Raw genomic sequence first — 14,839 nt, forward strand, 5'->3', positions numbered from 1 at the left:
TTGCTTTTGTTCATATTCTATACCTAAAGCTACAAACACGCTGTCATTACTCTAACGGGTATGAATGCTGTTCAGTCATTAGTGCTCGTCGAGAAACGAGATGCAGGAGAAGAAAGGGAAAAATGGTCGCAGTCGCGTATGGCTTGCGCTGCCAGGAAGGTCAACTTGTCCCAATAAGCGGAGACATAATATGAGAGATGCGTGGAAGGAATAGGAAGGAGGGTACTCAAACCCGTTTCTCGAGGAGCAGCTTGCCGGCCGGCGTCTTGTTGTCGAAACCTGCATCGCGGGTGAAGACACGCTCGCCACGCAACCAGGTTTCACGGACCATGCCGCGCAGCGTGCGACCCTGGTAGGGTGAGCACTTGTTGCGGAAGAGCATGGTGCTGGGCTCCACGACCCACTCGGCAGAGTCATCGAAGACACAGATGTCGGCGTCGAAACCGACGCGGAGATCGCCCTTGCGGGACTGCAGGCCGACCTGGGCGGCGGTGTTGGTGCAGCAAAGGCGGACAATGTCTTGCAGGGCGTTCTTGGTATTCTCATCATCCGGAGTCGGCATCAGACCTTTGCGCCGGCTGAGCTCGGTCCAGAGGATGGGCAGACCGAGGCCAACGGATGAAATGCCACCCCAAGCGGAGAAGAAGTTGCCGTCCTCCTCGGGGCCCTTGGAGCTGCTGGCGCAGTGTCCGGGCACGTGGGAGGGCAGCTGCTTCAGGTCAGGGGTGCAGGGGGAGTGATCTGAGACGACGGTTTGAATGACACCATTGCTGTTGTGCTTCTCCAGCTCCTCCCAGAGACCGTCCTGGTTCATCTTGGAGCGGATTGGGGGGCAGCACTTGTGGCGGGTATCGCCATCCCGTACTTCCTCGGCGGCCAGTGACAAGTAGTGGAAGCAAGTCTCGGCAGTGACCTTAACACCCTTGGCACGGGCTTCCCGTAAAAGAGGGATAGCTTCCATAGCAGACAGGTGAACAATGTGCAGCTGCAGGTTCGGGGCGAGGTGGGCCATTGACAGAATACGCTCGATGGCACAGGTCTCGAAGGCTGAAGGTCGGGAGGCCAAGAAGGTAGAGTAGGCCTCAAGGGGACCAGCTGGAGCAGCTGGAGGCTCAGACGTTTGGGTCTCGTCACCGACGGAGGCAGTGATGGGGGGAACCATCTCTGCGTGGAACATAAGCGTGGTGGGCTCATCTGCCAGCTCTGCCATGGCCTTTTGAATATCCTCTTGGCTCACAGCGGGGAATTCATCCACCTATTGGATGGGTAGATTCAGGTTAGTATATTGACCAAAAAGAAGTGTGAAGGGGATTTTATCACTTCTCACTTACACCACTATCAATTAGGAAACCCTTGAAGCCGCGGACACCCTCCTGGACGAGACCCTTGAGATCAGCGGCATTGCCGGGGATAATACCACCGTAGAAGCCAACATCAACCCAGCACTTGCCCTGGGCGGCGTTGATCTTCTCTTTCAAATTGGCGACGGTGGTGGTGGGGGGATAGCATTCAGAGGCATATCAATGACGGTCGTCACGCCGCCAAAGGCGGCGGCCTGGGTACCGGTGTAGAAACCTTCCCATTCCGTACGGCCGGGTTCGTTCAGATGCACATGGGCATCGACTAGACCGGGCAGCAGGACATGTGGCGAGTAGTCAGTGTATGGAGTGCCGGCGGGGAACTCCGAGGCTGGGATGACGGAGTCAAAGACGGCGGTGATCTTGCCTGTGGTGCGGGAGATCACCACGGTGGCAGAGGTCAGACGGCCGGAGATAACGGCGCGTGAGGACGCCACCACGGCAATCGAGGGGATGTTAGCTGTCGCCATGGGGGCAAGTGGGGGATCTTGCTTTTCAGCCTCTTCCAAAAAGATAAAGTCTGAGGAGGGAAATCGCGGGGAGCGTCGATAGCGGCGGTAAAGGAGATCAAATAGAGTCGGCGGGTCCGATGAAGGATAAGGCTATATAAGGACGAGGGGCGATAAGAGAGACAAGCAAGCACCCAGAATAGCAAGTGTAGCAAGTATAGTAGACGGGGATTGGATGGAGATAGAGACGAAATCCAAGAGGGCGCTTATCACGAGGATAGGGTTATCGGGGAAATCAGAACGGCGCGATAAGACGAGGGTCCGGGGGAATATAAATAACCAACCCCTCCACTCCAAAAAAAAATCTTTGGGTTTGAAGGGGGAAAAAACGGAAGACGGGACCTGCGGTGGCCCACCAGCAAACTAGTCAGAAAAGGATGAAGCATCGCGAATCTCCACCGAGTTCCACCCGCCGAGCCAGGCCCCGATGTCGTTGCGGATGCGATTACTCGATAAGATCTCGGGCCTCCTGTCACAGCCACTCAGCAGCACTGACAGACAAAACGGATGGCAATAGGATCACCGAATACCCTCATCCTTGCCCTATCGGGTTGATCGAGGATCATAAAAGAACTGTCGGGGTGTAACTCCCGCAAATAAGCGCCTTCTCATGGCATCTGGCGGATTGTTCAATTTCATTTGACTCCGTTGATTCTGTGATGCACACCCCCACGGACAAAGGGACGATGGGGACTGTGATGTGAACCATGGTTTGGACGACTCTTGAATTCTCTGCGGAGGCAAAGCCCGTCGCGCAGCGGGCCATTGTGGTTGGACAACCACACATCGGCTATCGAACGAGGCCAGAACGCGGCCAGAAGGCCATCGGGCACCTCCGATGGCCCACGAAGGTTCTGTTGCGAAATGCGCTGGTCGGGGGACGATCCTCGGGCTTCGCCTTATCGCTGGGCCGTCCGTTCCGACACGCTTTTATCACCTGCATTTTACTAGATCAAAACGCCTGAAGGCTCCGACCGCGTTTTCCCTTACTCGATCGAAACTCTCCTGGACGAATGGGAAGCCAGGCTCACGGCTGGTCTCCGACCACGCTGGCGGTCCGGCAAGAGCCAGATTGGCCGATGCAATTTGCTGTTCTGTCTCCTCTTCGACTTGCTGGTCGGGGTGTTTTGGGCAGTTGTGGTCCTGGGACCCGGTCGGCGGCCTCCGCGCATGGCCATGCGGGGAGGGAGGTTTTCATCGAGTAAAGCAACTCGCCACCCGTAGGCGATCGGCTCCAATTCATGTGAACATTCGGATGATGCAAAATGACGATAAGCAAGACATCGAAAGAAAAGACGAAGATGGTCAGAAGGTGAGGAACGGGAAGTTGAGGTTGTGAGGTTGTCCCTAGGCGGGGTTTCCTGCTGGTTTCTTTAGCTAAGGCTCCAAGCAAGGAATTCCATCCCAACCAGGATCATCATTGCGCCATCTCCCGCCAACTGACTGGTCGCAAACAACCAGCTGATCAGCCCGGCATCTGCTGTCTTCCGGTACATAATGTAAGCTGCTGCTGTTTATGTGGCTTCTCATAGCAGAGGTAAAGGAACTGTTCTTGATCTCAGCTACGCCAAAGTCAATGCCACAATGGCCCCACGCCTTGCGGAAACACTAATTCACTGACATCAAAAGCCTCTGTGAAGTATAGGAGTATGCTCTACTCGAAATTCGACGCTTGATTAATTCAAAGTCTCTTAAATACCTCATACTCACAACTAGCTTTCAATAATCGGCCTTGGTTTCAATCAGAAAGGTAAACTTTGCGACGGTCAATAAAATCAATCTATAGAAGCACTTGACAGCGGTCTGAAATTCAATTGTTAGCTCTTACTTCTTTCTTCTCTACAATACCAAATTACAATAATTTTGATTTGAAATCCGAACTAGGACTTGACATTTAGTAGCAGATTCAAGTGCGCTGTTGCAAAGGTAATGCATATGAGACAAGCAAGAGCGATACCTGCATCCTCAAGTTTCTGCAAGCGTTGTCTACCGCAAAAACAGGCCCTTACCAACTAGTCGCGAGGACACTCAACTCAGAAAAAATAAATCAAAAATCCTCTTCGTGAATTCGTTTCCTAGAGAAATAAAAACGGCCTATGGTAATATCCTCCTTCTCGGCGATGGCTCGGCCCTCAGTCCTAGTTCTCTTCTTTCTCCAACTCCTGATCAACTGCCGCCGTTTCCTCATTCACGTCCTCGTCCTTCTGGTCATCAATGCCATCGACGTCATCGCTTTTGACTGCTATCTCATCCAGCTCCTGGCAGGTTGTCTCATCCAATACCTCCGGCATGATCACGACCGGCTCCACATAGCTACGGTCTTTGTAGAGCAAATCAAGCCAATCAAGCATGTTCGGCCAGGCATGCGGGATGATGCATTCGCAGTTCAGCCGCTCGCCCGAGGCATAGCAATTGCAGCCGTAGTTCTGGTACAAAGATTGGCGAGTGCCAAGCTCATCCTGCGACAGCACATAGGCTCGGCAACGAGAGGCAAGGAATGCAACAAACGAGGTCGGGTCGGTCAATCCACTCATGTCCAGGTCAACGGACGTGGACTGGAGCGGGTCAGCGAGACAAATTCCCGAGATATAGGGTTTCCAGACGGGCCCTGTTCAGACCGCGTTAGTCTTTATTATAACGATTGAGCTGCTCTGTCAAGGGATCTCTCACAGCGCTTTTGCAGGTACTCCAGGGCACCTTGGCCACCCTCCGCCATGCCAATAACGTCGACGCGGCTCTTCTCACCCAGCAATGGGAACAGAACATGCTCAAAGACGTATTCGATATGCTCGCTCCATGTCTTGTTGCCGGAGATCTTATTGCGATAGGTCATCGTAGCTGGCCCCCAGTTGCCTGCGGGGCGATCGGCTGCCATCCAAGTCTGCTGCGAGACAGCCCGCGAGGTGGCATGATGCCACAGCAATTGACCAGTGTTGGCAAGTATCAGAGCAGTACCAGTTCGATTAGTACGCTCACCAAGTACGGCTTTGGTGAAGTTGACAGCTGAGCCGAAGTTAATACCATCTTGGCCAACAGAGCGATAGGCCCAGATACCCAGATCCTGAGTGGGCTCCCCGAAGACCAAGATAATGCGAGATGCACTGGCCAGGTTCTTGGAGACTAGAATTGGAACATGGGGATCGCTGGAAGGAATACTGATTTCACCAGGACTATCTTTCAAAGGAAGGCACAAGGTTTCAAGACCTGCTTCTTCAAGACGATGCACGACGATCTGGCGAATGCACTCTGTGTAGGAAGCCTCTGTGAGATTCCGTCCCATGAATGGTGTTATTAAACTTGGCATACCATTCATCGCTTCCCGCTGTTTGACGTTAAAGCGGTCGTTCCGGTTGATTCTGTACCTGAACCCTTCTTCAGGGTTCCTAGTTTGGCGGATCAAGTCATTCTCCGTAATGGAATACCTGTTTTAACATAAGCTCCAAAGCACAAGCGGGATATTTTGAGGAGACTGACCCCAGGTCTTTCAGGTTAGCTGGAAAATGGGGATCCGGAGGAAGATCGCTATTACGATAGACATACATCTTGACCGATGCTGTTAGGTAAAGTCGAAGGATGCTGGAAAAGAGAGCTGTTTGTTGTGAGGGGAAGAGTGTTGGATGTAGGTTGGTGAGAAGAGGTCAGGAGAATTTATTGAATGAGTGAAGGCAAGCGGCACGACTTCAAGGAGTCAAGGCAGGTACCTTGGCTAGCAGGGAACGTGGCAGATAACGGGAGTCTTGCATCATGACTACCTTCTCAAAGAAGGGCTGCTTCAAACGCTCTCGGTGTAAGTTGCAATTGTTGGCGAATTTTCTGTAAAGAAATACGGAAGAATAGAGGTAAGGTGAAGAACAAGGGAAACCTTCGATGGTATTTGTATACTGTACACGCTTCCTAATTGAAGCAAAAGAACGCCGTCGTGCAGCCTTGGTAATCCAAAACTCTCAAATCAACCCAAATATCCCATGGCTTCCCCATAAATTACCAGCTGGCCTTCTTAACACCTGGAAGCTCGCCCGCAAGAGCCTGCATACGAAATTGGAACTGGAAAAAGAACCGAGCATGTCAGCAATCATTTGTTTAAAACAATATTTTTTTTCCTGGAGCCCAGATTATCTTTCACTCACTCGGTTGAGTCTAAAATCCCGGAACACACTGCGAGCGGTTCCTGACGCCACACAACGGTTCTTGATTTGTGTTGGGCGGGTGTAGCAATGCATCTCTGACAGCTCAAGCTGAGCCTTCGCGCGGACTCGCTGGGGGAGGCTAGTGTTGCGGATCACGTAGCGGAGCGCTTGGCTGGTGGCACAGAAGAGTCAGATATTCTAGTCCTTCAATCGTGCAGGAAATTGCAACTTTCGAGGGAGATGATGTCCAATCGAAAGGGCAGGGCATCGTACCGTTCGGGCTCCATCTTCATGAAGGCATTGCGCTTATTGAAGTCGCGGATCACGCGGGTGTTCACAAACCCGGCAATCTTCAGCTTCTTAGGGTGCCACATCCCCGACATCGTGAAGAAGTGCTGGGAGGGAGAGAAGGTGGGGAGGAGTGGTTGGAGAGATAATGACGGAGGTTCCTGGCGATGCGGCGGGAGTTGGCGAAAGGCAAAAAGATGCGGAGCCCGATCGGGTTTAGCGTGCGTCTTCAAGATTTCCGCCGGCGATGGGTAATCGCCCATCTTACTCTCTAAGACACCCACAGGACATGAGAAGTCCAAGACACAGTGGGTTTGTAGTGATGAACCTTCAGATGGGATGCGATAAAAAATTGGTAATTACCTGCAATTGTGATCAACGCCACAAATCAGATAGATATCAGACCGTGCCCCGTGTTCCTTTCTGCCAGCCAAAGCCTCTTAAGGATTACTGCCTAGATTTTGGAGTCTATGGAGCTCTAAAAATACGCTCAAAAAGAGCGAGAGAAGTACGAGGCACCCCGAAAGGTGTCGTTATGTAATGGTACAGCTTGTAAATTGATCCAAGTACCCTGCAGGGAATGCTCTATATGCTTGGACAGAGGGCAAACTGCCCGTGAACGGAAAACACTATCTCACGAGTCGACACCAATTGCTGGGTTTATTTCCATTCAAGTTCCCGAAGCAGAGGTTCAATCGGTTCCGATCTCACGCCATCCGGGAGATGGCTTATCAACAGTCCGTCATTGTCGGTCAAATTTAGTGGCCATTGCCGGGCTTGGCGTTGGGGTTGCGAGGGTCGTTCTTGAACTCGGCAGCTAGAGGGATGCGCATGTTAGTCCAGGGCTCAGGTTGTCGATTTGATGCTAGGACCGATCTCGGGCGTTATCGGAACATTGCGGCAGACACGATACATGGCGCACAACTCCCATATCGCCATATCGTTTAAATTGCGGGATATAGACAGTAAGGGGCTCACTCACTGTTGGACAAAACGTTCTGCAGAGAGTTGACGCCGTAGAGGACGATGACACCTATTAAGGGGATCCGTTAGAGCGATGGTTCGCGGGCATGGGCCTCAGTCGGGATGCAGAAGTCAAGCCAGTAATCAATTTGGCTTCGGGGTATCAGGAAAAGCGAGATAGTCGAGAATGCGTACCAGCAGCGAAGAAGGGAGTCATGGGGGTGGCTATGGACAGAAGGGTCAGTCATTGAAGCTTCTTGTGCGGCGCGACCGGGACAGTCGTGGGCGCCTTGCGGTTGGAAAATAACTTACCCAGGAGACCGGGGAACTTCTTTCCGAGGAGAGACATGGTGACGGGTGGTGCGAATGCGAGGTGGTTTCGGTGTTCGCGGGGATGTCGTGGGTGCAGGAGGAAGAGGAGAAGTGAGGTTTGGAGTTTGCCCGGTCCGAGACGCCTTACCGCTTTTGGGTGGGGGACTGGCCGCTTTTACCGACCGGTTCCGATGGTCGTCATGTAAACAAACCCCAAGTCCACGACTTCATCCCCAGCTACGATCGTGGTGACTCTTACTCTGCAGTCGGCTACAATGACTTCCTCGCTGAACTCTTCAGTCTCATCCCTAAAGTCATCACTGCAGCTCCTCGACAATTCTATCGCGACTCTCGATTCTGGCGTCAATGACTTCCCCCGCCTTTGCAAGGTCCTCCAGACGACACGGGTACGGACCCCAAAGAACTTCAATTTTCTCCAATATAAGCCATACTGATTATGATATTCCATAGCACTTTGAACTTCTCCCTGAACCCACTCTGCGCGAGGCGCAACAATCTCTCCTTGATGAGATTACCCCGAGCATCGCGCACCTCCTATCGCTCGCATCAAACCATGTCGAAAAACTCGCACGCCGCGAACAAAGCCTAAAGGCAAAATGTGATTTGCAGGAGGGGCGACTCGCCTCCAACTCGGAAAATAGATCTTCTAGCACTCGCTCCCAGGGTCAGAGTGGCGCGGCCGCGCGAGGTCGTTTTGCAGGGTCGAGCAGTGGCTCCTCAAGTGGCGCTGCCTCGAGAGCAGTAGAGCTACGGCGATTGATGCAGAAAAAAGAACGCCTGAAGTACGCTGTTGATCGATTGGAGTTACAAAGCACCCAGAGAGAACGACAGCTGAGAAAGAGCATGGCCGCGCAGTGAACGATTTTTTGTGCAAGTTTTCAAACTGCGCCGACCATTGTTTCAACTCGAAATTAAGGCTTGAACGATACTCCAACCGAGGGACTGAAAAAGGTCATATTCCAACCAGCCAAATCAACATGGTCGACTGGCGGATCTCTTAAATGGAAGAACGTGGCTCAAGGCATGGTGAAATCCCCGACTTGCGTTCTCCCGAACTTACCACCAGAACACGGTCAAGAAGACCTCATTGGGCGAGAATCATGCATTCGTGTCCCATTACCTCCAATCTGCCCGATCTCGGATATTTCTAAGTTCCTAGTTGTTGGAGTTTGCTCGGCTTTAGAGCAGAGCTTCAATGGATGGCAATATCCCGGGTATACGTAGCATGAGTCGGGTCTGCCTCTCAACTTTCTTGCCATCCAAAAGCATGTATGATTCACCTTTCAAAGAGATCATCCAAAGAGCGAATATTGAACGTTGCTTTGGCAGAAGTCCGGTGGCTTACGCTTCCTCGAACAGAGAGAGGGATAAATGGCAACAAGGTTCAAGAGCGAAGAAATAGATTTACAGTCATAATGTGTGAAGATGGTATCCTATAGTACAAACCGTTCAATCCCAATGCTGCCTCCAATATTAATGTTACAGATGATCCCAATACCCCAGATGTATTTACGCCATTCAAATAATGCATAGACAGCATATCCCTCAACCAGGTGGCATACGCAATCAATAACCAGATCTCACAGTGCGTCCTCCGCAGCATCACGCTTCTTCTGCGCTTGCCGCAGCTTCTTCTTATCAGCATTTTTCTTCCAGCTCGGAATATTCTGTCCCTTCTTCCGTTTCGGGATCTGAAGAGCATCCGAACGATCAAGTCCTTCGCCCTCGTTATAGCCATCGACTTCGTCTTCTTCAGGATCAAGTTCGTCATAGGCGCCCTCTTCTTCGGCCTCGGCTTTAGCTGCTGCTCGTCGAGCCAAACGTTCTTTCTTTCCCTCGCCATGCTTGTCGCCCAGGTTCAGCTTTCGGGAAATACGAGTCTTAGCTCCTAGAGCCCAGAGATCACCCCAGTTGGATTTGCGAGCATCCCGGTAAGCCTGACGACTGAAAGAGCGCGGGACAGTCCAGCGTTCAATCTGACCGCCCGGTGTGCAAAGATCAAAAATGACATGCCCACGGCGTTTGAGTGGTGCATACACAGCGCGGGGGAGAGATAGTGGGTTGACTGATGAAAGTTCGGGCTCTTCGAGGTGTTCGTAGCCTTCAAAAGCCGCGTCTGTCATTTCGGCGTCTTGGCGAATACCTTTTTGCTGGCGCATGTCCACGCCCCGTTGCACAGCTAAGTAACTAAACTTGATGTCTTCGTGGTTACGGTCTTTCGCTCCCATGATGCGCTGCAAGAATGGAGGGCGAATATATCGTTGCTCAAAGTGGCAGTAGTCCTTGCGACCCTTAGTTGGCCCGGCTGGGTTATGCATCGGGCAGGTTGAATGATTTGTGCACGGAGCGATGATCATGCCCGGTTCCTTGGCCACAGTTCTGCCATCCTCAGAGGACTCGAGGAAGCTTTCGTACTCTGCAGAACCGGGGCTTGCAATATGACGCTTAAGGAGCATTTCGCGAGCACCAGCGATTGCTTCAAAGCCCTTCTGGCGACCTTTTTCGAGCAGAACAAGAACGCCGCCGTTAGGATTCAAAAGGGCCCAGAGGTTCTCTACATGATCTTTGCGCTGATACTCCTCATCGTATCCAAGAAGAGTATGGGGAGCGATGATGACATCATATTGCTTGCGTTTGGGAGCAGCGCGCGAATCCTCTAGAGTTGGCTTCTCGCGGACATGGACGTAGTCAGGCAATCGAGGAAGAAAACTTGTATTTTCGAGCATCGCACTCGCACGAAGTCGGAGCGTTTCGGAGCCTGTCAAAACCGTTGATCGTCCAAATGGGATAGGCACACCTTCAGGATGGTCGGGAACCATGAGCTCCCACTCTGCACGAATAACGTCCCTCCAAGCCAAGATACCAGCACCACCGCCGCTTGCGTCAAGGACATTCGGTCCACCATCTTGGGAAATGAGATTCCGGATCCAATCTGTTCCCATGCGCTTGCGAACTTCAACCAGGACACTGAGAACCGAGGCATATATACCGGGGTACAGGGCAGCGATATAAGCATTAGCCTCCATCTCGCCCATGTGGTGTTGAGATGCATGAAGAGGGATCGGCAGCTGGGGTAGTTGCGCACGCGGAGGTGGCGTCGTAGTCGAATGGGGCAACCCTGGGCCGCCGAACAGGCGATGGGCGGTCTCAGCGATATGCCTGTTGGAGAACTCTGAGAGGATAACTGAGATAGGCCCGGTGACTGTCTTCTTGGGCAAATTGATGGTGCTGGGGTTCGTTTGAAACTTTCCTTCCTGTGTTAAAGGATGGGCTCGTGGAGCAGCGTCTGGAACTGCCTCGTTTTCAAACTGCTCAAGCATGATCTCGCCGCCCAGTTGTTCAGCCACTTCTCGAGTCCTCCGCATGGCAATTGTCTCAGTCTCCTCCGGTCCAATATCCATATCGTAAACAACTGTAGTATCGTCCTTTTGGTTCTCATTCTGCTCGTACTCGATTTCATCCCATCCACCTTGGCCATTTTCACGGAACAGACGGTCAGAATCTTTCTCAGCTTCCTCCCCTATGGATTCAGAAACTGGTTCTTGGATGACAGGCTCGCCATAGAGTCGAGTGAAAATCTGAAGTTCTTCCTCATTCAGAACCCCGTCTGGAATCCTGTCCCCGAATTGCTGTCGAACCATCAGTACCCATGCCTCGGGGGTGTACTCTTCGCTTCCGAGGGGATCGGCAAGCTCCTCTGAAACTTCTAGGTCGTCAAGAAATTCCAGACCCTCAATCATCTGCGCCATCTCGTCCTCATTCTGATTGATTTTTTCTATCAGAGCGTTGATCGCATTCAGGTCACTCGGTTGTGGCGACTCAGAGGGCGCGGCCGCGGCGGTTGACAGTCTGGATCCGGATGTCCATTGCAATACTGTGGCATTTTGTAGACTCTCTTTGCGAGCAGACGAGTTCAAAAAGGTCGAAATCAACCGGTAATGGGGGGTTCCTCGGTTCGGTCGTGACAGAACTGCCCAGCGTGAGACTCCGGAGGCTTGCTGCGACCCAGCAGAGCAAGAAGCCAACGGGCGTAACAAATTTCGTGCATGGGGAACACTGGCCCTTGCTGAATGCCTGGACAGCATATTGCTGTTCCAATCTCGGGCGCAGGTCTGGGTAGAGAAAAATGCAAGAAAGAGTTAAAAAAAAAAAGGTTGACAGATGAAGCTCCGCAGAATCAATGCCAAGAACATCACAAACTGGAGCCCGATGATTGGCTGGTCCCACAACCCAGGATCGGGCGGGCCCCGACGAGTAGACCAGCAAGTGTTTTGATCATATCCAAAGGTCAATTGATACTTTGCTGCATTGGATTGCAAATCATGTAACAGATCTTCTGCTTTGTTCTTTGAAAATGTTTTGTAAGAGGAAAAGCAGTTATACATGAAGCACACACGATGTGTTTACAACATACGGTCAGGATCACAAAAATTATCCATCTTTTCCGAAATGCTGTAGCACAGTGTCTTGCATGCGCCTCTGACCCAATGAAGAAACAGTCCTGCTCGGATAAGCCGAGCATCACAGGTGCGGTAATACATGATGCCCATTTCTCTCGCCAGATAGGAAGGCAGCAAAATGGGCGGTCGTAGGGCGGTCGAGAGATGGTCACAGAGCTTTGGTAAGAGTGGGAATTAGTGGTGCCGGAAACCCATGACCCGTCGCTGTCAGCGACTCTCCCACGGTACGAACTAGAATTGCTCCTAGAAAGTGAAAATTACAACTTATCTCCTAATTCCGCCATGGTCGATGCTAGTTCGATCTCTGCAGGTATCTAGCCCCGACAGATCACCCTTTGAATTTTTAAATAACAATCGTATGGACATGGGCAAGTGTCTTGGATTGCTGATTCCGATTCTCATTGATATATAACTACAGCCACAGCGTTTCTTCCAAGATGTTATAGCAAATATCTTGCGGCTGAGCTGCTGTTGGAACGCCTGTTGAGAATGAACGTTGTGGGAAGAATCTTATCCCAAACAGCAGCTAAGCCTTGCTGTAGCTCTCATGTTGATGTAAGGATGTTCTCCTTACCAGCAGAGGGTCTATCGATTTTCCCCTGATGATATCGAGAACCCAAAGAACTGGTCTATGTTCCGACGGTCATACGTTACAATTACCACTGTGATTCTTGGGCGCTTACTTCTGTTTCAAAATCTGACAAGATTTTCTCGCTCTAAGTATATCCTCGATAGAATAGATAAATTGTCTACCGTGAGTGCCCTGGATGAAGGGTAAGCAGATCCCTGAGCAACCATGAGTGCTCATGGAGCAATCCGTGACCACTCAGAGAGCATGCCGAAATAGTTGGCTGAATCAGATCAGGTGTGAGCTCGGTGACTAAGAGTCTGGTAAAAAAGACGCCTAAAATGGCGTCAAGTGGAGCCGTTTTCGGCGCCAAATTTACCGCCACCTGGCGTCGTGGTATAGATAGGAAATAACGCTTGCAACTATTCACTCTCTGTATCCTCATTCCCCATGAGCACACGTAAGGCGTTGACCCAGCGCATTACTTCGTGCTCCAGGGCTGTCAATTTTGCCATAACTGACATGAGACTGGGATCTTGGCTTTCTACTCGAAACTTCTCCTTGACCCGAACTTCTTCTCCATGCCACATGAATACATCGCCCGCCTCATCGTGCGCACGATGCCGAGATCCAAATATACGATCTCGCAGGGAGAATCCAGTCAAGGAGATATCCGAGGCGAAGGCAGTCGGCGTTTGTGTAATAGTATTGCTCTCGAGGGTACGAACAAGAAGAATTAGCGCCGAGTCTGCGATAGAGAGGTGAAATGAAAGATAAGGTGGGGGAGGAGGGTCAAAGATCTAATGCGGCAAACTTGATTAGCGAGGTCCATCTCGAAGCCACGTACAGAGAGCTTTCGGAACATACATTATCAGACGCACTCGTCTCCCACCAATTGCCTCGAACGTCACCATCCCCTTTCAGCATCTGCCTTGCCTCGCTGATGGTTTCATGCAGGAGATGCAGCTGGCTGAATATAAATCCCGCATTGAGAGGGTCGCCCGTGTATGTGCTCACGTCCACAATATCCAGACTTTGATTGACCAGGTTTCGGACCGAGACGAGTTGCTGCAGGACTAGATCTGGGGCACCGGGGGTTTGGGATAAGGTAAGGCGGGTACTGGGAGAGCCTCGTGGGGGAGGCAATGACGGAAGCCGAAGCTGAATATCCTACGGGATTGAGAACGCAAATCAGTTTTGTATGCCCTTAATCGCTTTTTCCCCAGGAGCTGGTAGATGAGAAGAGAAGATACATACCCCTTTCACCACCTTGGTTCCGACACGGGTCACGAAGCCCTTCACATTTTCCGATCGCAAAGACGATAAGACCAGAGTTGACCCTGGTTCCTGGGGAGCTAAAAGTGCTGCACACTCCTGCAGACCATCCTTCAGAGCAGTAAGAGATTCCTGCAGCGAATGTAGTAGCCACTCCAGCTCCCGAGCCTAAAAATTGAGAGTTAGCGAAAGCAAGCTCCACTATGATCCCTGGAGGCGATCATATCCAGCCCCGGGCGACCACGGAAGGCCCACCAGCTGCATCACAATTCCAGGGAGAATTATGATCTTGACGTACCAGTGTAGTGTCTGCCTCCTGGTTCAACTGGTCAGGGCCCAGTGGGGGGTATGCCCAAGTTGCCATTATGCCGGTGAAGATGGGTACTGGCTATGGCAAGCAAAAAACCAGTTGGGCAGGATTCGTTCAGATTCGGTAAGGTTTCGGCAAGGAGCACAGGCAGAAAGATTCAGGGTGATCACCTCTGTAGAGTTGATCCACGTCACTGCAGGCTCCGCCGAGAGGAGCAAAGAGAGGAGCTGTAACGTCGTTACTCCTCGTCACTTCGTCATGGACCACCGAGGCTAAGCCACATGGGGTTTAGTGTGAGCTTAGAGTCCGCGCTAGCCAAGAACAGCTAGCCGATCAGGTGCAAGCATGACGTTATGATGCTCACGATCTATGAAGTTGCGCCGATGATGCCCACACCGTTCTTATATCAGGAGAGGGGGCTCGCTGCCCCGGATAGGCCCGGCTCGTCCAGTTGCACGTTAATTTCGGTCCTTTTCCAGACCTCTGTTCCAACCCAAATTCAATTCCTCCTTTCTCAACCTCAATCATCGCATCTCCCCTGCCTCATTGGTACATCGGGCACCAACCACCGACCGATCGACTTCACAGGCAGCACTCCCGGCACTCGCATAAGTCTAACAGAAAGACCCAACTCATTCTTAGTAGCTA

General features: G+C 51.6%; 7 protein-coding genes across 7 annotated transcripts; 2 read left to right on the top strand and 5 right to left on the bottom strand.

Moving 5' to 3' along the window:
* Positions 1-226: 226 nt before the first annotated feature.
* N7462_002476 (allantoinase alX) lies at positions 227-1,828 on the bottom strand (the record flags this gene model as incomplete). Its single annotated transcript, XM_057074202.1, has 3 exons — positions 227-1,255; positions 1,332-1,469; positions 1,529-1,828. The coding sequence occupies 3 exons, from the start codon at positions 1,826-1,828 to the stop codon at positions 227-229; spliced, it is 1,467 nt and encodes a 488-aa protein (XP_056937843.1).
* Positions 1,829-2,574: 746 nt separating this feature from the next.
* N7462_002477 (uncharacterized protein) lies at positions 2,575-2,832 on the top strand (the record flags this gene model as incomplete). The annotated part of the gene is made up of 1 exon (XM_057074203.1): positions 2,575-2,832. One exon carries the CDS (start codon positions 2,575-2,577, stop codon positions 2,830-2,832), a length of 258 nt encoding a protein of 85 aa, XP_056937844.1.
* A 1,173-nt stretch (positions 2,833-4,005) lies between these two features.
* N7462_002478 (uncharacterized protein) lies at positions 4,006-5,409 on the bottom strand (the record flags this gene model as incomplete). Its single annotated transcript, XM_057074204.1, has 3 exons — positions 4,006-4,475; positions 4,538-5,289; positions 5,342-5,409. 3 exons carry the CDS (start codon positions 5,407-5,409, stop codon positions 4,006-4,008), a joined length of 1,290 nt encoding a protein of 429 aa, XP_056937845.1.
* Positions 5,410-5,848: 439 nt separating this feature from the next.
* Positions 5,849-6,545, bottom strand: N7462_002479 (mitochondrial 37S ribosomal uS14m domain-containing protein; the record flags this gene model as incomplete). Its single annotated transcript, XM_057074205.1, has 3 exons — positions 5,849-5,911; positions 5,995-6,166; positions 6,268-6,545. 3 exons carry the CDS (start codon positions 6,543-6,545, stop codon positions 5,849-5,851), a joined length of 513 nt encoding a protein of 170 aa, XP_056937846.1.
* A 1,287-nt stretch (positions 6,546-7,832) lies between these two features.
* On the top strand, positions 7,833-8,436 carry N7462_002480 (DASH complex subunit SPC19; the record flags this gene model as incomplete). Its single annotated transcript, XM_057074206.1, has 2 exons — positions 7,833-7,964; positions 8,029-8,436. The coding sequence occupies 2 exons, from the start codon at positions 7,833-7,835 to the stop codon at positions 8,434-8,436; spliced, it is 540 nt and encodes a 179-aa protein (XP_056937847.1).
* Positions 8,437-9,158: 722 nt separating this feature from the next.
* On the bottom strand, positions 9,159-11,663 carry N7462_002481 (tRNA methyltransferase RSM22; the record flags this gene model as incomplete). Its single annotated transcript, XM_057074207.1, has 1 exon — positions 9,159-11,663. The coding sequence occupies one exon, from the start codon at positions 11,661-11,663 to the stop codon at positions 9,159-9,161; it is 2,505 nt and encodes an 834-aa protein (XP_056937848.1).
* A 1,365-nt stretch (positions 11,664-13,028) lies between these two features.
* On the bottom strand, positions 13,029-14,245 carry N7462_002482 (uncharacterized protein; the record flags this gene model as incomplete). Its single annotated transcript, XM_057074208.1, has 4 exons — positions 13,029-13,406; positions 13,474-13,776; positions 13,864-14,049; positions 14,180-14,245. The coding sequence occupies 4 exons, from the start codon at positions 14,243-14,245 to the stop codon at positions 13,029-13,031; spliced, it is 933 nt and encodes a 310-aa protein (XP_056937849.1).
* Positions 14,246-14,839: the final 594 nt, after the last annotated feature.

Source organism: Penicillium macrosclerotiorum (genome assembly GCF_028827735.1).
Source record: "Penicillium macrosclerotiorum strain IBT 26536 chromosome Unknown utg000002l_segment0_segment0, whole genome shotgun sequence".
In the NCBI taxonomy this organism is placed as follows: domain Eukaryota; kingdom Fungi; phylum Ascomycota; class Eurotiomycetes; order Eurotiales; family Aspergillaceae; genus Penicillium; species Penicillium macrosclerotiorum.